The 24,682-nt window shown below is 36.1% G+C and overlaps 1 protein-coding gene across 2 annotated transcripts in view; it reads left to right on the top strand.

The window, feature by feature from the left end:
* Window positions 1-24,682, top strand: part of ABCD3 (ATP binding cassette subfamily D member 3) — a 99,523-nt gene extending 74,841 nt beyond the window's left edge. For both annotated transcript variants that reach the window (XM_032155313.2, XM_058439560.1), the window contains 11 exons: window positions 3-94; window positions 1,828-1,919; window positions 2,006-2,078; window positions 3,288-3,351; window positions 9,739-9,816; window positions 9,922-9,987; window positions 10,083-10,172; window positions 10,635-10,754; window positions 18,127-18,231; window positions 21,166-21,222; window positions 23,071-24,682. In XM_032155313.2, coding sequence (XP_032011204.1) covers window positions 3-94; window positions 1,828-1,919; window positions 2,006-2,078; window positions 3,288-3,351; window positions 9,739-9,816; window positions 9,922-9,987; window positions 10,083-10,172; window positions 10,635-10,754; window positions 18,127-18,231; window positions 21,166-21,222; window positions 23,071-23,148 — 915 coding nt within the window. In that variant the 3' untranslated portion in view covers window positions 23,149-24,682. The remainder of the gene's footprint in view (window positions 1-2; window positions 95-1,827; window positions 1,920-2,005; window positions 2,079-3,287; window positions 3,352-9,738; window positions 9,817-9,921; window positions 9,988-10,082; window positions 10,173-10,634; window positions 10,755-18,126; window positions 18,232-21,165; window positions 21,223-23,070) is intronic.

Raw genomic sequence — 24,682 nt, 5'->3', positions numbered from 1 at the left:
AGGATTACTACCAAAGTGGAAGAATGCTTTTGCGAATGTCTCAAGCTCTGGGTCGAATAGTTTTGGCTGGGCGTGAAATGACTAGATTGGCCGGGTAAGATTAGTAATAATGAGCAGTTACAGAAAATAATTTTTAAAAATATATTATCCTTAATGATTGTATCAGTTGAGATTAAGATAAGGGGGCAACATTTCCTACCCCAGGAAGGTGGTTTTGATAGAAAATTAGGGAAGATTTTTCTGATGGTGAACTTTTCATGTTTCTTGAAGACAACTGGTTTGCGCATTACAGTAGATTAGAGGCTGTCAAGTTGTTTGCTCCGTGGACACTGATATTTGCTAATTTGGGAAATGTTGAATCATGGCAGTCTTAATTCACAGAAAACTAAGTTAATGAATATAATTTTCTCATTTAAATTTTCTTGTCCTCTACCATACCTTTTTTCTTAGATCTTAGATACCGGCAACCTAGCAAAACAGATGAATAGAAATGAAGTTGACTTCAATGGGAAAAAAAATGAGACATTAACTTGTATCTGTAGGTGTGCTTGTGAATGTAGTCATATTATCTAGTAGTAAAATTATCTTTAGACCATAGAATGAAATTAAATATTAAGATTTCAGTATTTCAATCTCTAATATAAAGGGCATGGTATGGTGTAAAAAACACCATAAATTTTAGGTCACCTGAAGAAGTTTGATGACTTAATATCTTTCCTAGGCCTGTGATCCATCTTCATATTTCCCTTTTTCCTCCTTCTTAGCTCCTGTGGCAGTTACGGTCTTCATGCAATATAGAAGTTGTTAACTACTATGAGTAGAGTCTCTTTCATGAGAATACTAACATTCTTCCTATTTGTTTTCTTATAGCTTTACAGTTCATGGTAAAGGTGCTTCTGTTCCTTTAGGATGTTTCCTTTCTCTTTCTCTCTCTCTCTCTCTCTCTCTTTCTGTGTGGGTGTGTGTGTGTGTCTTTCTCTTTCACTCCCTCCCTCCCTCTCCCTGCCCCCCTTTCTTTCTCTTTTTCCACGTTGTTGAGGTATAATTGACATATAAGAAACTGTTCATATTTAATGTTTACAATTTGATGAATATGGGGATAAGTTGTACACCTGTGAAACCATCAAGACCATAAACATTCATCACCTCCCAAAGTTTACTTTAGGAGGTTTCTGCTTTTTATTCAGAGAAAAATCCTGTTTTCTTCTTTGATGAGAATACTTTGGCGATGGTGGTCATTTTTGTTATCTCCAACCTCTTGTTGTTAGTTTTGATTTTTCTCTATTGCCACAGTGATTTGTATCCAATAATAAGAACTCTTCATCTTTCCCCTCTTCAGAGTAAGAAAGAGGGAATCTTTCAGATTCTTCCGTTTGCAGAAAGGCAGCATGCATTCGGCATACATTTAATAAATGCCTTCCTTGGATAGAAAGACCAGCTTTATAACACGGCTTTATAGGTCACTTCAGCAAGAGATCAGAGTCCATACTTCCTGGGTCTAAGGAATATACTAGTAGTGGTTCTTTTGTAGTATCCGAGAGAAACCTCCTGAAAATTCTCAGCAAATAACTGCCTTGACTTGGCTATTATTGAAGTATCTGTTGAGTTGGGGATCCTATGGAAACCTCTTCCTTCATCCCTATATTCCTGCTCTCCTACTGAAACATAATAAAGCACACATGTTATCATCAATACTTTATGTTGATGAGACTGTTAGGTTACTTCATTTATACTAAATTATAATTTTAGGAACTTGAGTTTGTATAAAATAAAAGATGTGACAATAGTCTGGAGTTTTGATTATGGTTTCCTTTTCTAAAATTTTAGTTTTACTGCTCGGATTACAGAATTAATGCAAGTACTGAAGGATTTAAATCATGGCAAATATGAGCGCACAATGGTCTCACAACAGGAAAAGGGTAAATATGAGTGTCACAGTTTAAGGCCACAATTTTAAGTGTTTGCTGATATAATATGATGCTTTAATACCTATTTTCCATTTAAGGTATTGAAGGAGGACAAGTCATTCCCTTGATACCTGGTGCTGGAGAAATCATTATTGCAGATAACATTATAAAGTACGTACAGAAAAAGGTTCTTTAGCACCATAAATGTTTGTTAAACTTCATAGTAGTCTTTCTTTTTCAGCTTACAATTGCTTAGTGTTTAAAATTATTTCTGCTTTTTTAAAAAACAGCTTAGAGGTATCATTGACCTACAAATTGTGTATATTAATATTTAAAGTATACAACTTGATGCTTTGATATCTGTATACGTTGTGAAATGATTATGTTTTGGCTAATTAATTTACGTATCGCCTCTACATAGTTACCATTTTTGTGTGTGTTTGGTGAGAATTTAATTTAGATGTGTCTTAGCAAATTTCAGGTGTACAATGTAGTATTTTCTACTATTGTCCCTGCACAGTGGATCTACAGAATTTATTCATCTGGCATCACTGAAATGTTGTGCCATTTGACCAATATTACCCCCATTTCCCCTCTCCCTAACCCCCTGGCAACCACCATCCTACTCTCTACTTCTATGAGTTTGACTACTTCAGATTCCACATACAAGTAAGATCATTATAGTGTTTCTCTTTTTGTGTCTTGCTTATTTTGCTTAGCATAATGTCCTCCAGATCCATCTATGTTGAAAATGGCCCAGTTTCCTTCTTTTTTAAAGGTGGGGTAATATTCTATTGTATGTATTTTCTGTGTGTGTGAATATATACACACTGTACACACTATATTTTCTTTATCCTCTCATCAGTTGAAGGACATTTAGGTAGTTTCCATATATGGACTATTGTAAATAATGCTGGAGTGAACATGGGAGGAAGATTCTCTTTGAGATACTGATTTTATTTCCTTTGGAAATGTACCCAGAAGTGGGATTGCGAGATCATATGGTAGTCCTAATTTTAATTTTTTGAGGAACATCCATACTGTTTTCCATAATGGCTATACTATTTGTAGTCCCACCAACAATGTACAAGGTTTCCTTTCTCCACATCTTTGCCAACACTTACCATTTGTCTCTTTGATAATAGTCATCCTAACAGGTGAGAGGTGACGTCTCATTATGGTTTTGATTTGCATTTTCCTGATGACTAGAGATGTTGAGCACCTTTTCGTATGCCTGTTGGCCATCTGAATTTCTTCTTCTAAGAAGTCTTTAAGCCCTTTGCCCATTTTTTAATCAGGTTATTTGTATTTTTGGTATTGAGTTGTGTTAGTTCCTTATATACTTTAAAGTAATTCTCTTTTTTTAAATTTCCTCCATAGGTTTGATCATGTTCCTTTAGCAACGCCAAATGGAGATGTTTTGATCCGAGACCTTAATTTTGAAGTAAGTTTTTAAATGATCATATAAAATCATCTTTAAAATGTGAACTGAAAAATGATTACCTGAATATTTAAATTAAGGCTCGACTTAGTCTCTGAATCCACAGAATTGCTTTAAAAAGTAAGTCTTTGAAACGCTTAGAAATCTATTTTTCTTAATTGAAAGGACTTCAAAATTTCAAATACTACTACCAAAAAACTTTTTGCAAATGAAGTTTATGTCAAGAAAGCCATAGAAAATATAGTAAATTGGAGTCTCCAGTGTAAAATGAGTATTTAAACACACAAATATAATTTTAGTCTCTTTACATTAAAAAGAAACTCATGGTGGCCGGGCGCGGTGGCTCACGCTTGTAATCCCAGCACTTTGGGAGGCCGAGGCGGGTGGATCACGAGGTCAGGAGATCGAGACCACAGTGAAACCCCGTCTCTACTAAAAATACAAAAAATTAGCCGGGCGTGGTGGCGGGCGCCTGTAGTCCCAGCTACTCGGAGAGGCTGAGGCAGGAGAATGGCGTGAACCCGGGATGCGGAGCTTGCAGCGAGCCGAGATCGCGCCACTGCACTCCAGCCTGGGCGACAGAGCGAGACTCTGTCTCAAAATAAATAAATAAATAAATAAAAATAAAAAATAAAAAAATAAAAAAAAATAAAAAGAAACTCATGGTGTGGTTGGTATTGTTGTGATTGTACAAGATGATTTGTACCTATAAAAACAAAATACAGACTGTTTTATTACTAATGAAAGCAGGGGAAGAGCCGCACAGTAGTGCCACAAATAGACACTCACCTAAAACACATAAAATCCCATGCCAAGTGAATACTGACGTTGATTCAATATACTCTGCTAATGAAATGGGATATGGCAGACCAAATTAAAAAGAAAAGACAAAAGATGAATGTTTTTGTATGATTTGTAAGACTCGCAGATTTAAGGGTTACTATTTAGGTTTTCTCTATGTTGTGGCTTTATGAATGGTTCAGATCCAGAAATCTTCATAATTAGTAACAAATTCCTATCACATAGGCTATGTTCCCCATTCTAGACACCATTTCTCTAGAACAACACTTTCCCGTAGAACTTTCTGCAATGATGGAAATGCCCTGTACTTTCACTGTCCAGTAAAATAACCATGTGTAGATATTGAGCATGTGAAATATGACTAGTACAGCTGCAAAACTGAATTTAAAATTTAATTAATATGATTTAAAATTAAATAGCCACATGTGAGTAGTGGCTATGGTATTGGACGGCACAGCTCTAGAATTCCTCTCCACATGCTTATGTGCATGGCCATCTGTAGTTTGTGTTTGATGTGGGGATTTTTTTCCTACTGCTCTCTTTGAAGGAATATTGTCTGATAGTTTATAAAATAAAGAATATAATTATTGGACTTGTTTTTAATTTTTACAGTCTTAAGTAAATCTTCAGTTTTCTGCTCTTAGTAATTTATATTAAGCACATGTCTACTTTCTTCTCAATGAATTATAAAAATGAAAATTGTTAGTTATGCAAAGTACTTTGGACTTATTCAGCAATCAGTATTCTATCATTATCATATTTATTCCAAAGCCAGGAAATGTAAGATGAAGTACAGAAAATGTAAATGTAGTTGGTAAATATTGACTGGCTCCACATATCACAGAAGTGTTTTCTCACATAGCTCCAGGTACTTCAGTCACTTGAATGTTCCTTTGGCAAAGTAGGTAGCCAGGCTTGACTTCCAGTAGCCCCTTTATTGCCGCTGTCCAAGGATAAAAAGGACGTGAGACTTCGCTGAAGAATGCCTGTTGGCCCTTTCTCCTACTTACCCTCACTTCTGTCTTTATGCAGAAATAAACATACCAATAATATAGGGGCACACATGAGTGAAGCACAATGAGAAAGGGGGTTGGGATACTCGGAATAGATGGATCATGATTATGGTCCATAATAATATTTTGTCTTGATGTTACCACACTAAAGCTGTCACTTTCTTTTTTAGTTCAAAGCCTTTTCTTTTAAAGCCCTTATGTTTGTATTGAATAGACTTCTGTCATTTCTGTAATTTCACTTTTATAGTCTTAAAAATGTCCTTAATTCTTTGTCTTTTTTGGGTTTCATTTGGAAAGTCTTGAGTCCCCACTTATGTCCTTACTTGTTGGAGTGTTTTACTTCATAACCATGTTCCTTACTTCCTGGTGTCTATCTTGTGATTCTTGTTTTCTCTTCCCCTGGGAACTGTTTCTCTGACTTCTTTTTGGTTCACTGTTATGAATTCTTATATCTTTCCGTCTTAAAGTATTCTAAAGTAGACCTGGGTTTCTCATATTCATTATGTCTTTTTATTGTCTTTCTTAACATAGCCTTTCTATAGTCAGCAAATGTTCTTCAGTTCTTTGCAACCTCTAATTATTTTCTACTCATCTGGCTTACTTGAAAATAAAGATTTATTTCTCTTGGAAAGAGGTATAATAAAACTGAGATTGGCGCCTCAAATAAATCTTTCCTACTTTATGATTCATTTGCCTTTTGGGTTACATTTGTAACCAAATAATAAAAACTTCTTTGGAATAAGAGATTTTATACCATTTTCCGTTATAAACTCCCCAGTACAGACATATGTATCTGTCTAGATATTGTTGTGGGAGGTATGTAGACTGGAGAGATCCTAAGAGGTAACAGCTTGCAGGTTACCATGTGGGGATTAAAATAGTACTTTGTCCGAGGTGGGTGGATTGCTTGAGCTCAGGAGTTTGAGGCCAGCCTGGGAAACATGGCAAAACCCCGTCTCTATGAAAACTACGAAAAAATTAGCTGGGTGTGGTGGTGCACACCTTTGGTCCTGGTTACGCAGGCGGCTGAGGTGGGAGGATCGCTTGTGCCAGTGAGGCAGAGGTTGCAGTGAGTGGAGATCGCACAACTATACTCCAGTCTGGGCTACAGAGTGAGATCCTGTCTCCAAAAACAAGTACTTTGTAACTTACTAAGATTTTACCTTTTCAGTAAGGTATACTTAGTGTTTAAAGAAACTAATCAATCTTCATAAACACCATACTTTTATATAATTTTTCTTTTACTTAAATTTATGTGTAGAATTTTTTATTTGTTATGATAAATTTATAGAAAGTAGGATTTATCGAGGAGTATTATTTGGGGGGTATATTTTTATTGGTAAAAATATGGTGGTTCAAAGCATTGGTTGATCCAGTAAATCATTCTGAGAGCCCCAATAATACAATGCTGTTAAGAACTTAATTTTCAGTAAATGTTACTCTTGGCTTTTAGTCTTAATTTAACCCCACAAAAATATGTACTTAATAAATTTTTAATACAGAAAAATTATCACTGGCTTATCATGGCTGACGTCATAATTGGAAGTTTTGTTCAACACCGCCAAATGCCATGGAGTAAAGAAAAGTGAATGCTGAGTAGGTTAGCCAGGCTTGATTTAGAGCATAAAAGGATAACTCCGGATTTCAGTAAGTCTGGTTATTACTTATATACATCATTACAAATCTGTTTTTGGGGTTTCCTGGCATATTGCAACAAATAATGTGGAAGGGTATTATTGGAGGCAGGAATATTGATGCCATTGTAAACCATGAAGAGCAGTTAGGAGGGGAGAATTTATATATGGCCAACATTACTCAAATAAAATGTAGTAGCAGGGAACCATTTAATTACCAGCTCACTGAACTTTAGGACCTTCTAAGGGCATCGCTGTTACAGTAGAGTATGATTATTTTATATGATAACCTTGCTTTATGAGGAACATTCAGTATATTCAATTTTATATGATAAGGAAATTGTGTTATTTAAAAAGAAGTCTATCAAAATGATTAATTATCAGAAAAAAAGTTTATTCGTTTGAACAGCTCTTTAACAATTATGTGTGTAAATTGTCATTTTCTTTTAGATCAACTATGTGTTAGGCTGCTTCATTCTTTTTTAAGAAGTTTTTAAAATGTAAAAAAAAACATAAAATTTTGCTTTTTAACCATTTCTAAGTGTATAATTTAGTGGCATTAAGTACATTTACAGTGTTATGCAGCCACCACCACTATCTATTTCCAGAACTTTTCCATCATCCCAAATAGAACCTCTGTACTCATTAAACAATAACTCTCTTTCCTTCCTCTCCCTTACCCCTGGTAACCTCTCATTCTTTCTGTCTCTATAAATTTGACTGCTCTAGGAACCACATATAAGTGAAGTCATAAAGCATTTGTCCTTTTGTGGCTGGTTTATTTCATTTAGCATAATGTTTTCAAGGTTCATCTATATTGTGGCATGTGTCAGAGTTTCATTCATTTTAAAGGTTGAATGCCATTTCATTGTGTGTGTGTGTGTCACATTTTGTTTATCCATTCATCCTCTTGGGTTGCTTCCTTGCTTCCACCTTTTAGCTATTGTGAACAATGCTGATGGCTCTCCATTTTGTCACAGTAAAAGCCAAAGTTCTTTCAGTGCCTACCACTACCCTACCCCTACCTGATACCTCTCTGATCTGATTTCCTACTATTCTTCTTTCCTGTTGATTCTTCAGTAAAATCAGCCTTGTTTCTGTTTTTGTTTTCGTTTTTTTGAATAGGATACCTACATTCCTGCTTCAGTGCCTTTGTACCAGCAAATTTTTTTTTTTTTTTTTTTTTGAGACGGAGCCTTGCTCTGTTGCCCAGGCTGGAGTGCAGTGGCGCGATCTTGGCTCACTGCAACCTCTGCCTCCTGGGTTCAAGCAATTCTCATGCCTCAGCCTCCTGAGTAGCTGGGATTACAGGTGCCCACCACTGCATCCAGCTAATTTTTGTATTTTTAGTAGAGATAGGGTTTTACCATGTTGGCCAGGCTGTAACAGCTTTTTATGGGTGGTAAAGGTGGGGGCTAGAACAGTCTTTTAGTTAAATCCTAATTCACCCCTTCTTTTAAAGTTTTACTCAGTTGTCATATTCAATAAAGTCTACTCTGACTACCTTAAAAATGCAGCTTTCCTCACCTGCTCCCAAGTTCCCTTTATCTATTTTTTCCTCCAAAGTACTTATTTTCTAATATACTATTTAACTTATATGTTATGTATATTCTTTATTGTATGTCTCTTACCACTAGAATGTAAACCAGTAAGGGTAGATAGAGGTTTTTTGTTTTTTGTCTCTTTAATTCATTAATGTGGCCTACTTGCCTAGAACAGAGCCTGACAGAGAGCATTCAATAAATATTCATTGAATTAAATAATAGGAACAGAAGGCTCACCAGCTTAACAAATTTGTTAAAGGCAGGTTACCAGCTACGGTAACTCATATCTCTCTGATATTTTCTTTCCTATTGTGTTGTATTGGTGTTTAATGTTGTAAGCTAGAATTATAACGAAGATTTTCTGATTCTTCACAGAGTTGATCAGATACTTATAAGATCATAAGCCTAGAACTTAACCACTCTTTACATTTTCTCATTTATCTTTATGTTGTTGCAGAATAATTTAGTGGCACTTGTGTATATTTATAGTGCACACATATTTTGATAAAACACAAATTCTAAGAATGGAATCTACAGAAACATTGCTTACTATTGCATAAGTTGCTGACTTGTACACTCATTGCAATATTATCTAGAGGAGCAAAACAAAATGCAGATGACCTAAATATTTAACCAAAGGGGAGTGTTTAAATAAGTTATAGTATATCCTTACTATGGAAGATGCTTGAGGCATTAAAGGAAAGGAATGGGGGAATCTGAATATACTGACCTGGAAGAATATCTGTGATATATTGTTAAATAATAAAAGCAATGTGTATACACACGTATTTATTGTTTTCAAGAATTCTCAGTTTTTTAAACTTTAGCTCTCTTTATCTTAAGTTGATGATATCAGTCAGTAAATTTATTTATTTATACATATATGTATACAGATGGGCTCTTGTTCTGTCAGCCTAGGTGACATCATAGCTCACTGCATCCTTAAACTGCTGGACTCAAGCAATCCTCCCACCTCAGCCTCCCGAGTAGCTGGGACTACAGGTGTGCACCACCACACCTGCCTAATTTTTTATTTTTATTTTTTGTAGAGATGAGGGTCTTGCTTTATTTCCCAGGTTAGTCTCAAACTCCCAGTTTCAAGTGATCCTCCTGCCTTAGCCTCCCAAAATGCTGAGATTATAGATGTGAGCCACCGTACCCAGCAATAATAATTTTTTAAGTGAAAAAAAAAAAGTGACGATAAATATTGGAAGTAAACAAAGTACAAGGTCCCTTCACAATAACTCTTCACTGCTCCACCTAATGCTACATTTGCAGACAAATAGAAGGCTTATAATTAGCCAGGAGCTATTAATATTTGAGTCTAAGGAAATGTTGATTAAGTATATGTTAATTTGATTTAATTACTTCACAGACTGATTTTTTTTTTTTTTTCAGGTTCGATCTGGGGCTAATGTTCTAATCTGTGGTCCAAATGGCTGTGGAAAGAGTTCACTTTTCCGTGTTCTTGGCGAAGTTAGTACAAGTTGGCCTCAACATTTTGCAGTCTTATTTTGCCATACTGTCTACCACTTCGTAAATTTTACAATTGTTCTTCTCCCTTCTCTCTCTTTTTAATAGTTATGGCCTCTTTTTGGAGGACGTCTAACTAAACCCGAAAGAGGAAAATTATTTTATGTTCCTCAGGTAAGACCTAGCTTGAGTTATCTTTGATCTAAAGATCTTTTTGTTTATTTATTTTTTCATGTTGCTTCTAATGACTTTTGCTATACTACTGTCAGAGACCTTACATGACCCTTGGAACACTTCGAGATCAAGTGATATATCCAGATGGACGAGAAGATCAGAAAAGGAAAGGAATTTCTGACCTAGTAAGGGAATGTTTATATCCTAGATCCACTGAAAATACTCCATTTCAGATTGTTTATTTTAATCAATTAAGTATTTTAAATGCCAGGTAGTTTATCTTAAGCTATAAAGCTTTCCAAAGCCATAAATTGTGATTTTCTGAGCTGAGGTAAGATGATAATCCCTTGGCTTAAAAAGAGTTTAATCTTAACCTTTACACTATTGTTCGTTCTCTCATTGCCATCATCCTTTTATTATGTACAACAGTGTTATTCTCTTTAAGCTACTAGACATATTTTGTCAAGTTTAGTGTAGATAGGAGCTGAAAGGTTCAGGGCTACCTTGTGCCACATTCTTTTCTGAAATGTATCTTTTAAGTGGTACAGACAATAAAATTACAGTGATTCCAGTTTAAAAAATAAACCACGATTAAGAATGTTGGCTTATATTAAGTTTAATTTCATCTTTAATCATTTTGCTGAAAGATACTGAAGGAATACTTAGACAATGTCCAGTTGGGTCATATCCTTGAACGTGAAGGAGGCTGGGACAGTGTTCAGGATTGGATGGATGTACTCAGTGGTGGAGAAAAGCAAAGGATGGCGGTAAGTATACTGTGAAGAAATTGCACAAGAATGCAACTGGTTCCAGCATTTTGATTAATCAGAACACAAAGTTTCTTTTTTTTTTTTTTTTTTTTGGAGATGGAGTCTCGCTCTGTTGCCCAGGCTGGAGTGCAGTGGCACGATCTTGGCTCACTGCAAGCTCCGCCTCCCGGGTTCACACCATTCTCTTGCCTCAGCCTCTCCGAGTAGCTGGGACTACAGGTGCCCGCTACCACACCTGGCTAATTTTTTGTATTTTTTTAGTAGAGACGGGGTTTCACCGTGGTCTTGATCTCCTGACCTCGTGATCTGCCTGCCTCGGCCTCCCAAAGTGCTGGAATTACAAGCGTGAGCCACTGTGCCCGGCACAAAGTTTCATCTTACATTTTTTTATTCAGCAGCTGTTTCAGTATGGATTAGTTTAAATTATCATAAAAGTGCTTGAAAATCTTTAACTTGCATGTAAATTTGGAATTCTGAAAAATTCATAAATACCCTGCCAGTACCTATGAAAGGAAAAGCTGCAGATCCAACTATATACCAATAATCCATTTTTCTAAAAGTTCAGAGAAACTCTGTAGCACATTAGTCCTGGGATATAAGGTAATCCTGGCTGGGTTATGAAATTTCTTCTCATGTCTCTTCCCTACATACATCTCTTTTGTATCACTCAGGCTGTTCTTTCTGAAATAGCTGAAGGCATTAGAAACGATCCATTCAAATTTTATCTTTATTCTCTTCTTGCCCTTTTCCTTCACTATTATATATATGTTTTTGTTTCAAGGTTCAGTATCTAGTACTTAAAGTTACTTAGAATTTTTAAGTTTTCCTAACATAAACAAGCATTTGAAAGAAACTACTTTAATAGTTATGATGACTAAACTTGTCCCAAACCAAAAATATGCACTAAACACTACATAGTAAGAATGAGACCAGCCTGGGCAACATAGCAAGACCCTTTCTCTACAAAAAAATTTAAAAATTATCTGGGCGTAGTGGCACACGCCTGTAGTCCTGGCTACTGGGAGGTGGAAAGATTGCTTGAGCCCAGGAGTTTGAGGCTGCAGTGGGCTGTGATCACACACCGTGGCACTCCAGGCTGGGTGATAGAGGGAGATTGTCTCACTAAAAATAAATAAATCAATAAAAATTTAAAAAGAACGGTAGTTTGGGTACCTTATCAAGAGGGGCAACTTCATAAAGAGTCATTTTTTAACTATATATTTCATAGTTTGAATAGATCAAAGCAAGAGATTCTCCTCTCCCCCTGCAGAGTATTAGCCTCATGGAGATTAGAGAAAACTATAGCTAAGGAAAGAAAGCAAAAGAAATTGGCTTATGGTAGAATTTCTGACCCATTATATTCAGGTTATATTCCACCTTTTTGTTACCTCCAAGTCCCTGATTGTGCAGGTTGTTTTTCCCAAAATCATACCCACTCTACATGAGGTTAATATTAACCTAATAGTGTGACTTGCCTGGCTAGTGCTATAACGTGAGATGAATCTAATGTGAAGAGTAAATCATAAATGAGAGAGATAATAGCTATATTCAAAATGGGAATTAGGCTGAAGGAGTGAAAATCTGAAATGATCAGGCATTTCTAGAGTCAATTTAGAAGATGACTATAGAAATAACTGCAAATAAAGAGCTGCAAAATAACTTTAAATTTCTGTACTATGTCTTCAGAGAAAATGGAAGGATATGGTTCAGAAATGGACACGATGGAAACTCAGAGAATGAATAGTGAATGTACTTAAATGAAGGAACAGTGTGTGTGTGGTATAAAAATATAGAGGGGATAATTTTTATTTGAAGATTAGGAATTCAAAGGCGTTCCCAGAGCAGTGGGGGGCTGAGGCAGGAGAATCACTTCAACCTGGCAGGCATAGGTTGCAGTGAGCCAAGATCATGCCACTGCACTCTAGCCAGGGCAACAGAGCAAGACTCTGTCTCAAAAGGAAAAAAAAAAAAAAACATGATCCATAATAGAGGCATTTGGGAAATGGGGAAAGCTCACCTGTGACACCACTGCATATATAATTGGAGCATGGCCAAGCCATTGGCAGGGTGTGTTCTGTGTAAGCCATTGTCTAGAGAATTGAATGTGATGTGTAAAAGAGAGCCTGTTGTTTTGTTTCAGAGGGCGGAAAGGAGAAGGCTAACACTACAAATACTAACATTGATGAAGTTAGGTAAAGATTGTATATATGTATTCATTTTACTGTCCTTTCAGTTTTTTGGTAGGATTGAAAATTACCAAAGTAGAAAGTTGGAGGGAAAGTAGGTATTATAATTTTTAGGAAGAACAGACCTAAAAGGCCTAGCCACTTAGAACAGTGAGTCAGCCAGGGTTGCTCCAGCTAATGTCACAATTTGGGATATCTTGTGTTTCTGACCAAAAGTTATCTTTTCTACTCCATTTTTCTTGCTCTTCCTATTTAGTAATAACTTTTCTTATTTTGAGTTATGAAAAACTATATATGATGGAAAAGTGGAATATTTATTTAAGTATAAATTGGGCCAAACCCCTTTACCAGAGATATCACTGTTATAAAATTTTTAGTGTTTTTTTAATCCATTTTTGTAAATCTTTTTTTTTTACCTTAAATTAGCAACTATGCCCCTTTCTCAAATTCCCTGAGATCTCTAGTATATTATTCCTTCCGTTTTCTTACAACTGATCAGTCCTTTTCTGTCTCTGCCTCCTTTCCTGTCCAGTACAGACTTCATAATCCAGGGTGTGGCCCATAGGAGATAAGATATATTTCTTAAGGAATGAACAGTTCATCCCTTCCCCTTAACTTCCTTTCCCACTTTTTGTGTCATCCTATTACCTAAATCCCAACCCAATTATTTGTCTTGGCAGTTATTTGCCTTGGCACTTCTCTAACCACTCTTCTGAGCACAGCTAAAAAACATCAGATGGGCTCACAGCATGGCTTAGCAATCATTTTACTTATTTTTATCCTTCTCTCATTTTTCATGACAATCATTTTAAAACTACCAATTTTGGGTTTTCTACCCCATTACTTAACCCACCGCACTTGACAGAATAACTTGCCTTCTACTTCTCAAAGAAAGATAGGCTATTATTTCAGTTAAATGACAGCTAATTTTTATTGAGTGCTGAATAGATGACAGACAGTATGTCAGGCACCTTACACAGGTGATCTCATTTCATGCTCACAACAGTCCTGTGAGGTAAGAACTGGGAATGCCCCCCTGCCTTTTTGTTTTTTTGAGACAGAGTCTCATTCTGTCGCCCAGGCCAGAGTGCAGTGGCACAATCTCAGCTCACCGTAATCTCTGCCTCCCAGGTTCAAGAGATTTTCCTGCCTCAGCCTGCCAAGTAGCTGGGATTACAGGCATGCACCACCATGCGTGGCTAATTTTTGTGTTTTTTCTCTGCCTCCTAGGTTCAAGAGATTCTCTTGCCTCAGCCTCCCAAGTAGTTGGGGTTACAGGCATGCACCACCACGCCTGGCTAATTTTTGTATTTTTTTTAGTAGAGATAGGGTTTCACCATGTTGGCCGGGCTGGTCTCGAGCTCCTGACCTCAGCGGATCCACTTGCCTCGACCTCCCAATGTGCTGAGATTTCATGTGTGAGCCGACGCGCCTGGCCGGAATGCCCCATTCTACAGAGGAAATTGAACTTTCGTGCAGTTCAGTATCTGGCCAAGCAAAGACAGCTAGTAAATGTTAAAGCTGGTGGTGGGGGTTTTGTCAAGCTTAGGCAAGCAGTATGGCTGCAGTGTGCATATGCTTATTCACTTTACAACAAGCTTGTCCAACCTGCGGCTCACGGACACATGCAGCCCAGGACAGCTTTGAATGCAACCTAACACAAATTCATAAACTCTCTTAAAATCTTACGAAATTTTTTGTGTGTGTGATTTTTTTTTTTAAGCTCATCAGATATCGTTAGTGTTAGTGTATTTTATGTGTGGCCCAAGACAATTCTTCTTCCTCCAGTGTGGCCCAGGGAAACCAAAAAATTGGACACTCCTGCTTTACAACTTTCTTGTATTGTGGCATTAAGTAGCTGACTGCATAGTGGGAGAGAGAGAGACACATGATGAGAAAATGTCCATGTCATGTAGTAAGTGTGGTGATGAAGGTATGCAGAGAGTCCTTTGGGAGCAGAGAGGAGAGGCATTGGTGGAATGCCCTCAGATAACCATTCCTCTGAATTAACTGTGTGCTGCTCTGTCCTGACCTCCCTACTTCCACTGTCTGTGGAGGATATGTCATCCTTCTTGAGAAAGGCACATACCTCCATCTATGTTTATGGAGCCTCTGTCTTCTGACTTTATCACATCGTTTTCCTTCAGTTATGTCCCCTCCCACAGCCCCCACCTACATTTAACCTCTTCTAGTCCTTCTCTTGTGGAAAGACATTTTTCAGGTCTCTTTGATCTAAAAAGCAAACTCTGCCTTAGCCAAAGCTTCTCTGTGATCTGTACCTTTCATTTTCTGCACAATTGAACTTCTTCATAGTCTATACTTGCTGCCTCCCCTTCCTCACCTCATGCAAACAGGTGGAAAGCTGTTTTAGTCATTCATTTATTAGATAGTTGAATGCTACCCATATATAAGTGTCAAGTACATGGTAGTGATTAAAACAGTCTCTGCTTTTCTGAAATTTTTTTGTTTTGTTTTTTGGGGACAGAGTCTCACTGTTTCACGTAGGCTGGAGTGCAGTGGTGCAATCTTGGCTCACTGCAACCTTCGCCTCTCAGGTACAGGGGATTCTTTTTTTTTTTTTTGAGATGAAGTCTCACTCTGTTGCCCAAGCTGGAGTGCAGTGGCACGATCTCGGCTTACTATAACCTCCACCTCCTGGGTTCAAGTGATTTTCCTGCCTTAGCCTCCCGAGTAGCTGGGACTACAGGCACGCAGCACCATGCCCAGCTAATTTTTGTATTTTTAGTAGAGACAGGGTTTCACTATGTTGGGCAGGCTTGTCTTGAACTCCTAACCTTGTGATCCACCCACCTCGGCCTCCCAAAGTGCTAGGATTACAGGCGTGAGCCGCCGCTGCTGGCCAGGTACAAGAGATTCTTGTTCCTCAGCCTCCCAGGTAGCTGGGACTACAGGTGTGCGCCACCATGACTGGCTAATTTTTGTATTTTTAGTAGATACGAGGTTTCACCATGTTGGCCAGGCTAGTCTCGAACTCCTAGCCTCAAGTGATCTGCCCTCCTCAGCCCCACAAAGTGCTGGGATTATATATGAAGTGCTTCAGAGGTGTTACAGAAAGGACCCACTTGGATTGTGGCTAGGGATGAGGGTAGGTTTGCCTGAGAAGATGACATTATAAGCAGAAATTTGAAAGCTCTAAGGAACAGAATAAGGCATTTGAGACATAAAAGAATGACATGTGTTTAAGCCTCTAAGGCGTAAGGCATCTTGTTCCTAGCAGTTGAGAGGAGGCGTTGTTGGCTAGAATGTTGAGGTTAGAGCGTGAGTAGAAATAAGATTGTGCAGGTCTTATAGACCGTGGTAAGGAGTTTGAATTTTAAGTGGAATGGGAAGTTGTTGAAGGGTTTTAAGCCAGAGAGTGAAGTTCCCTGATTGACGTGTGTGAAAGATGTTCTCTGGTTACATGGAGAGTGGACTAGAGAGGAGCAGCAGAAATGGTAGGAGGCTACTTGTAGTCTATCCAGACAGGAGATGGGTGTGCTCTGGGCTAAGGGCATGTTTGTGGAGATGAGGAAAAGTGAGTGAACTTGAAACTTCACATTTCTTACTTGAATGGACTTTTTAGTTCATTTTAAAAATAGCTGTGGGAGAGTGAAAGGGAAGAGGAAAAGGGAAGGACCAGACCAGGGAGGACTCCTGGCTTTCTAGCTGGAACAACTGTTCGATAGTTTCATTTGCTGAAGTATTCAAGATTAGGGAAGGGAATGGATTTTAGAGGGAAAATCTAGAAATTACATTTGAGTTTTAGACTTTTAACGTTTGAGAGTCCTGTGAGATACCCAAGTAGAAACTCAAAGAGGAATTTTTATTTTTAATTTTTTAAATGTTTTAAATTTAAAATGTTTGTTTTTTGAGATAGCGTCTTGCTGTTTCAGCCAGGCTGGAGTGCAGTGGCCTGATCATAGCTCACTACAGCCTTGACCTACTGGGCTCAAGTCCTCCTGTCTTAGCCTCCTGAGTAGTTGGAACCACAGGTGAACACGACCATGCTTGGCTAATTTTTTTTTTTTTTTTTTTTTTTAAGTAGAGATGTGGTTTCCCTGTGTTGCCTGGGCTGGTTTCAAACTCCTGATCTCTAGCAATGGCTCCTGCGACAGCCTCACAAAGTGCTGGGATTATAGGCGTGAGCCACTGTGCCTGGCCGAAATTTTTATATATCTGGAAATTTGAGAAGTATGAGTGAGAGATGCATATTGCAAGTTTATAAAATGTAAATAGTATTTTAAATCAGAAGATTGGATGAGATCACTGGGAGAATACAGGAAAAAGAGGAAGAGACCTAGAAATTAGCCCTAAGGAGCTCCTGTATTTAATGGTCGAGTGAAGGAGAAAGTGCTAGAAAAGAAACTGAGAAAGAATCCTCAGAAGTAGGAGGAAACTTAGGTGCATGGTTTCCCTATCACTTTCTCAAGAAGGATGGAGTGGTCTTCTAAGGAGAATGTTGCAGAGAAGATAAATTAAGGATAGAAGAATGCCCCATTGGTCTTAAACATGGAGATCTTGTCAGGGGGCAGATGACAAAAATTGGAATATCTGTTAGACAAAAGGTCAGAATAAACAATCCCAGAAAATACATGGGAACATAAATGTGGGAAAATGTTCATCATTCCTGATAGTCAAAGAAATGTATGCTCTAATTTTGATGTTAATTTTCGTTTATAAAATTAGCAAAGGCTTAAAAAAATGAGCACAACCAGAACTGACAATGGGGATATAAAACAAGTACAATAAAAATTATTGGTGAGAATATTAATTGGTACCATTACTTAAGCAACAAAATATTTAAAATAGAGACCTTTTTGCATCGGAGTCATCTAGTCTGAATTCTGAGATTTGGTTAAAATATGTACTCTGTAATCTTATTTGTTTAGTGAGCTTTCTTTAATACTAGTTTGAAACTTCCTCTCTCATCAGTCTTAAGCTTTGTGTTTTACTCTGAGCAATTAATATTTCCCATGAAGTACATTTTTCCCTTTGTTCAGGATGACAGTGAAAACAGTTATCTTTATGTTGTTTCTATTTCTGGGAAGTAGATTTTTTGAATTAGAATAATTTTTATACTTTGATTTACAAGACTGCAAATGCATATTTAACGTAAGTTTGTTTCGGCTTACTAATTTTAGGTCTGCCTGTGTTTTACACAAAATTTTTTTTTTATGCTTCAGATGGCAAGATTATTTTATCATAAACCCCAGTTTGCCATTTTGGATGAATGCACAAGTGCAGTTAGTGTCGATGTGGAAGGCTACATTTACAGTCATTGTCGAAAGGTAAGTGTGCAGGTGCTCAGTTTGAGGAGCCACGGCCTCCTTCCTAGTGTAAACTGTGTCCAAATCTGTCCAAAGAGAAGATTCCAGGTCACTAAGTAACAAAATTTCTACCAAAAGATTTCTTGTTTTAATAAAGATATAAAACATGAATAAAAGAAAAAGAATTATAAATACAGTTCTGTATATAATTCTCTTTATATATGGGAAATAGATTTAAATGTTGTTTTATATCAGTGAGATATCTTTTATATCTCACTGATATAAAACAACATTTAAATCTATTTCACTTTACCTCATTACTTATACTCAGAGTTAATATACTGACCTTTTCTTAATTTATCCATTAACTTTATCTAAACATTAGAGTTTTTTAATGAATAAAACTCAACAATAATTATTTGGCAATTTTTAATTTATCCGTTTTATTTTCTAGCCTGAGCAATATTTTACCAAAGCTGCTTTTAGTAGCTAAGTCTGAGGCTATCTTTATTGGTTCCATTCTTTAAGTAATTATTCAATAGTATCAGTTTTCTTTCTTTGAGAAATTGTTACCATCATCTATACTGTGGTTACATTTTGGAACAAATGTAGTATATCCTAGCTGTTATATAGTTTCTATATAAGTAAATGAGGTAGATGAGGATTTTTAACATTTTGCATGTGTTCTTTGGGAGTTCTCAATAAATAAAAAAGGTCATATTGAGTATATATAGTATGAATTCCTACTATTCAAAGTGTGGTCATGATCAGCAGCAGCAGTGTCACCTAGGGGTTTGTTAGAAATGCAGAATTTCAAGCCCTGCTAAATCAGAATCTGCATTTTAACAAAATTCTAAGATGATTCAAATGCACATCAAAGTTTGAGAAGCACGATGTGATGATAAAAGAATTTGCTATTCTTTGTAGAAAGATTTTAACTACTGATTTTATCTTGTTAATGATTTATTTTCTATTCTTGAATTTGCCTTGGTAATATATAATTATACATTTGTTCATGTTGGTTTTCAAATTTATAGGTATTAGAGATGTTTATGGTATTCTCATATACGTAAAACCATGTAGTCTGCAGTTGATTCAATGACATAGCAGCTCTTCGCTGGTAATTTTGACCACATGATTTACTCTTATGCTCTAGGTATAGGCTTGAAGTCCCCACTTAAGACTGTATAAATTCTATAAAACATCAGTTCCATTTAAAGGAAAATTCATATGGGGCCTCATTGATAATTTAAATTACTGTGATAGCACTTAAACATGTATAAACATGAAATGAGGTGTGAATTCCTTAAGCCTAGAGCTCTTTTACAGCTTCAAAACTAATATAAACTTACACATTAAATACATTAAATACAGACAAAACTTAAATATAATTTCAAATTTGCAACATTAAAGAGACCTAGGATACTGTTTAGATGAAACTAAACCAGTGGTTTGGGATTTAATTAAGGAAAGATAGAATCTGAGCTTCAAATTTCATTATTTTGCATTTTGCTTTTTATTTTGACTTATATACTTCATATATTTTTTATATCCTCATGTAAAGAATGTGTGCATTAAGTAGATGTCTAATCCAATTATTGTAGAATCGTGAACAGAAATAATATCTTAAATGAGCTCTGAAAAATCAGGAAAGTGTGGTATGGTTGAAATATATGTTTTATTAATACTGATAATATGCTTATTTTATTATGCAATTCCTAACCAATTTAAGAACCTTTTTACAGTGCAGCCAAACTTATTACACATTAGAAGTTTTATGTTATATCACTTTGGCAATCAGAGGTGTAAATACAAACTTAGGAACTTCAATCTCATGGTAAAAATGATCCAGAATATACTTATAATGATCTTTTAAAAATTATCAAAATGAAAATAAAATTAAGAAACCACGGTGGAAATTTCCCAGATGCCCTAAGCATGCATTTGCCAGCCTTGAGTGATCCACTTGGAGGAACAGTGACCCAGAGTGGGGTTTCTCGGTCTTGGCACTATTGACCTTCTGACTGGTAAATCCTAGTTGGGCAGGGCTGAGGGTTGCTGTGCACTGGAGGATGTTTAGAAAGCATCCCTGGCCTCTACCCATTAGATGCCAGTAGTGCTTTCAGTTGTGAAAATAAAAATGCCTCCAGTCATTACCAAATGTCCCCCTGAGGGACAAATATCGCCGACCTCCCCACCTTGGTTGAGAACCACTGATCTAGAGCAACTACAGCTATTATCTATTAGTCTTTTTTTTTTTTTTTTGAAAATCTGAAGTACAGATCTATAAATACGTATTCACAATCTGAAATCCAGAAAGTGCTTAAATTTAAAACATTTTTCATAATTTTATAGCAAGCTCACTGGGTAAAACTTCGCCTAAGCTAACAAAATATATTTAAACTCTGTCTCACTGAATATCAGTGTCCATATGTGTCACTACAGAAACATTTATGTGTTTAATTATAAAATTCTGCCTCAGAACTCTCTGGGGCTGTTAAATAATACATTTTCAAAATCTGAATTCCAGGACACATTCCAAAACAATAGTTTACGGTAGGCGATTATGACCCTGTATTTGAGAAGCAAGTTGACTGTCAACAGTGCTATACTGATTTAATTTTTCCTGATTTTGACCTTTGGCTATTTTTATCCTTCTCATATTCCTCTCATATATTTTTCACAATAAAATAGGAGACATGATAGGAGATATGTTTTTTGCACAAAACAAAGTAATACACTTAATGCCAGTACCTGGTAGTTTTTATTATGTGGTTGATGGCCAGTACTTTCCATTCTATAAACATTTTGCATCCAGTTGTAAATTTTTTCTCATTGACATTGCTTTTTAACTTTAGTCACTGAAGACAGTCCTCTTAACAGCTTAAAGTACATGGACTAGTTTAATTTGTGACTCTGTTATTGATTAAACCTAAATCATTTTCTTTGTATTAGGTTGGCATCACTCTCTTCACTGTATCTCACAGGAAATCTCTTTGGAAACATCATGAGGTTTGTATTTCTTTCATTGAATGGTACAGTGAAATTTTATTTTCTTTAAAATATGAATTCAGGTTAATATGGTTTTAGATTTTATGGTTTGTATTCCCTTAAACATATGTCTTAAGGAGAAAAGGTGGTTTTGTTTTATAAAATAGGATTTTCTTAAATATTATAGTTGTCAGTTTTGAAAGCAATGGTGTAACAGTTTTTCTCTAGTTTTATAAGTGACTCTTATCTGTTAATAGTAACTGACTAAATTTTGCATAGTCGTATCACAAATATGGTGAAGTAAACTTTTCTTATCCAGCAGTGACAGAAGAGAAAAAGTCTTAAGAAGAATTAGATGGCAAAAAATTTAGGGGCATTTTTAATAGAGGTCAGGACTACAAGGGGGAAGATTGAATAATGTCAGCTATGTTTATCAATGTACTGTAGTAAGTGGGATTCATTAGGTGTCATTATAATTTACAAAGAAATTCAAGTGAGGCTTACATTGGTGCACGTGTATTACTTATTCTGGTGCTTCAAGTAGTGCCATTCTCACTATGGCAGTTCTTTTCAACTCTTAATGTGAAATGCTCAAAATCTGGAAGTAAACCCAGTTTAATTCTCTTTATTTTCTTTCCTCCTCCCTCCCTGCTTTCTTCCTTCCTTTCTTTTCGTCTTTCTGTCTTTCCCCCTTCCCTCTTTCCTTTCTTCTCTTCTTTCCTTCCTTTTTCCTTTTTTTCCTTCCCAAATGATACAGAAATTTTAGGTAAAAGCAAGGGTTTGAGAAAAATTGGAATAATGGTAAAGGTATCTTGTTCCACAAAATACATACCTGATTAAGGACATTTTTTTTTTGCCAGATACTGAGCTAAGTGTCACGAGGGATGCAAATTAATTACAGTTTTTACCTTCAAGAACTTTAGGATATAGATGATAGTCTGCAAGTGATAAAATGAAGAGCATAGGATTTGAAGTCAGAGAGCCTGGGTTCAGGCACCACCGTTTCTAGCCTCAGTTGCTTCCTTTGTATAATGAAGTTATTGAGCCTTACCTGCCTATCTCTTAGATTACCATGAAATTAGACAGGTAGCCTATATGAAAGTACTTAATAAAATTCAGTGAAATTCTATATAACTGTGTGACTTTTAAAGATAGCTTTTATTATTTTATGGCATATTATGACATCAATTTTTCATGAACTGAATAGGAAATTGAATAACTAGAAATCAAAGCCATTTAAAATATAGCCAAGCCTTTGTGTTTTCTTGGAAGTTCATAAGTATTATAGCCATAGAACATTGAGAGGAATTGAGAGCATTTGGGTTTCACCCTTCCTCTTCTTTTGGAGGTATAGACAAGTAGCAAAATAATCATCAGGCCAGTGATCATGTGAAGGAGGGGAACACAACTAGAATGTGAGGGGCCAGGATAGCTAAGAAATAGTAATACAGAAAATGGAAACTCAGAAAGCTTTCTGAAAATAAGCCATTAAATAAAAACAGAAGGCTTTGTAACTGCTATTGTGTCTTCAGAGGTTAGGATATATAGCCAGTTTTTATAGCTCTTTTTCCCCTCTACTAAATTAAAAACAAATAAAAAACCTTAAGATGGAGATTTCAAGCTGATTAGGAAATCAGGCTATAGGAAACAATACTGACTGACCTATGGAACAGTCTTGCATTTAGCACAGTTTAACCTACTGGTAGCTGAGATCCTTGGTCATGGAGTTACGGAAGCATTCTAATTTGTGGGATGCTTATAGATTTAGCTCCCTTAAAATAATGAGGAAGTCTGTATTTTACTTTTCATAAAGGACAGTACTATATTCACTCTTAGTTACTGACTTTTTTTCCCCCTTCTTTCCCATAGTACTACCTGCATATGGATGGCAGAGGCAACTATGAATTCAAACAGATAACAGAAGATACAGTTGAGTTTGGCTCTTAGAGAAATCTGGAGAACTATACCTGCTACAGTGAAATAATTACAGAATACACTTAGAAAGGCAAAGTACATTGTAAAATAAAGTTGAGCTTGGTTTTTTTTTTTAAAAAAAAAAAAAAAAGCAACAAATTAACTAGATATAGAATAATGGAGAACAAGTTGTTAAAACATTTAATATTATATAGGATATGCTAATTGTGTATATGTTGGTTTAATTAATAATATGTACTAAGAATGTCCTTATTCTTGTGGTTAAAAACCTGCCTAAATTAAATTGGGCTTCAATCACTGTAACCTGATTCATCCTGGGATGTAAACCATTTGAAGTCAGCTAATTGGACTTTTATGGCTCTATCTTTTCCTTCAATGAAGAACCCTATTTAAAACTGGGTCATCATTTGTCCTGTTCTAGCAAGATAGTCTTCAGTTTCATTTTCCTGTGCCCTATGGTAGTTGGAAACAAATCATAATGTATTATTTAAATGTATAACATCATTGCATAACAGCATTTATTATACAGTGGCAGATTTCTTTAGCTGCCACAGTAATACTCATTCCTTGTGTGTGTCTTGGAGTGCATTTGACTCCAGGAAAAGCCGTTTTGATTTTCCTTAACTAAATGATAAATGTACCTCTCTCAGTCTGCAGTATTGAGTTGTTTAAAGTATATGTGCAGTCTTGCTTACAAGGAGGGGTTACCATGTATCACACCTAATCTTCCCAATGTTTGGGATATTAAAACACAAAGTCCTTAACATGCCAGGCTCAAGGTCTTATGAGAGTTTTAGATTTTTTAGAGAATTAGACAAATTTGTGTGTGTTAGAAGCCCATTCATTAGAAGTGTGGTGGTTATTTGGTATTAAACTCCAGATGAGCCATAGGAAAGCACTACATGAAATAATGCACTGAGTATGCAATGCTATCACTGTCTTTGACTGTGATTTTATGTTTAAAAAGTATGTTCTAAAATTATTACATATACATGGGTGAATTATGTTTCCGAGGCACTGTTTTATCTCTGTGAATCTGGAATAACTTTTTTATATTTGGGTTATTATGTCGAACGATCCTAAGAGAAGATGGTTTCAGTTCATTAAACCATCATTAATGACTTTATGTATTATTTGCACAGGGAGAATTGAAACTGAGTATAATCAATAAGCTAGATATGAAATCAGTTTCTCAAACTGAGCTTCAGAAAGGGGCATTTTATACTCTTGTTTCTGCATAACTGGTTTTGTTTTTTTGCAGAATTAACTATAACAATCACTGGCTACCGAAGTAAACTGATGTACTGAATTCCATAATACATAACATTCAATTTTTACCACTTCTGTTTAGCGAACTTGTATACTTACTTATTTTCTGTTCAGATTAAAAAAAAAAAACTCAGCTATCCTATACAACCTTTGCTTGTTCTTTTTATTCTGGTATCTAAATACTGAGAAGTTCATTTATAATTCAGCCTTGACTTGAAAACATACATAGTTTAGTCTTGACTTGAGAACACAAAAATAAATTCAGAAAATGCTTTTA

Source organism: Hylobates moloch, unplaced genomic scaffold (assembly GCF_009828535.3).
Source record: "Hylobates moloch isolate HMO894 unplaced genomic scaffold, HMol_V3 SCAFFOLD_5, whole genome shotgun sequence".
In the NCBI taxonomy this organism is placed as follows: domain Eukaryota; kingdom Metazoa; phylum Chordata; class Mammalia; order Primates; family Hylobatidae; genus Hylobates; species Hylobates moloch.
Note: the sequence above shows the minus strand (reverse complement) of the source record. Positions and strands in the feature narration are given on the sequence as shown.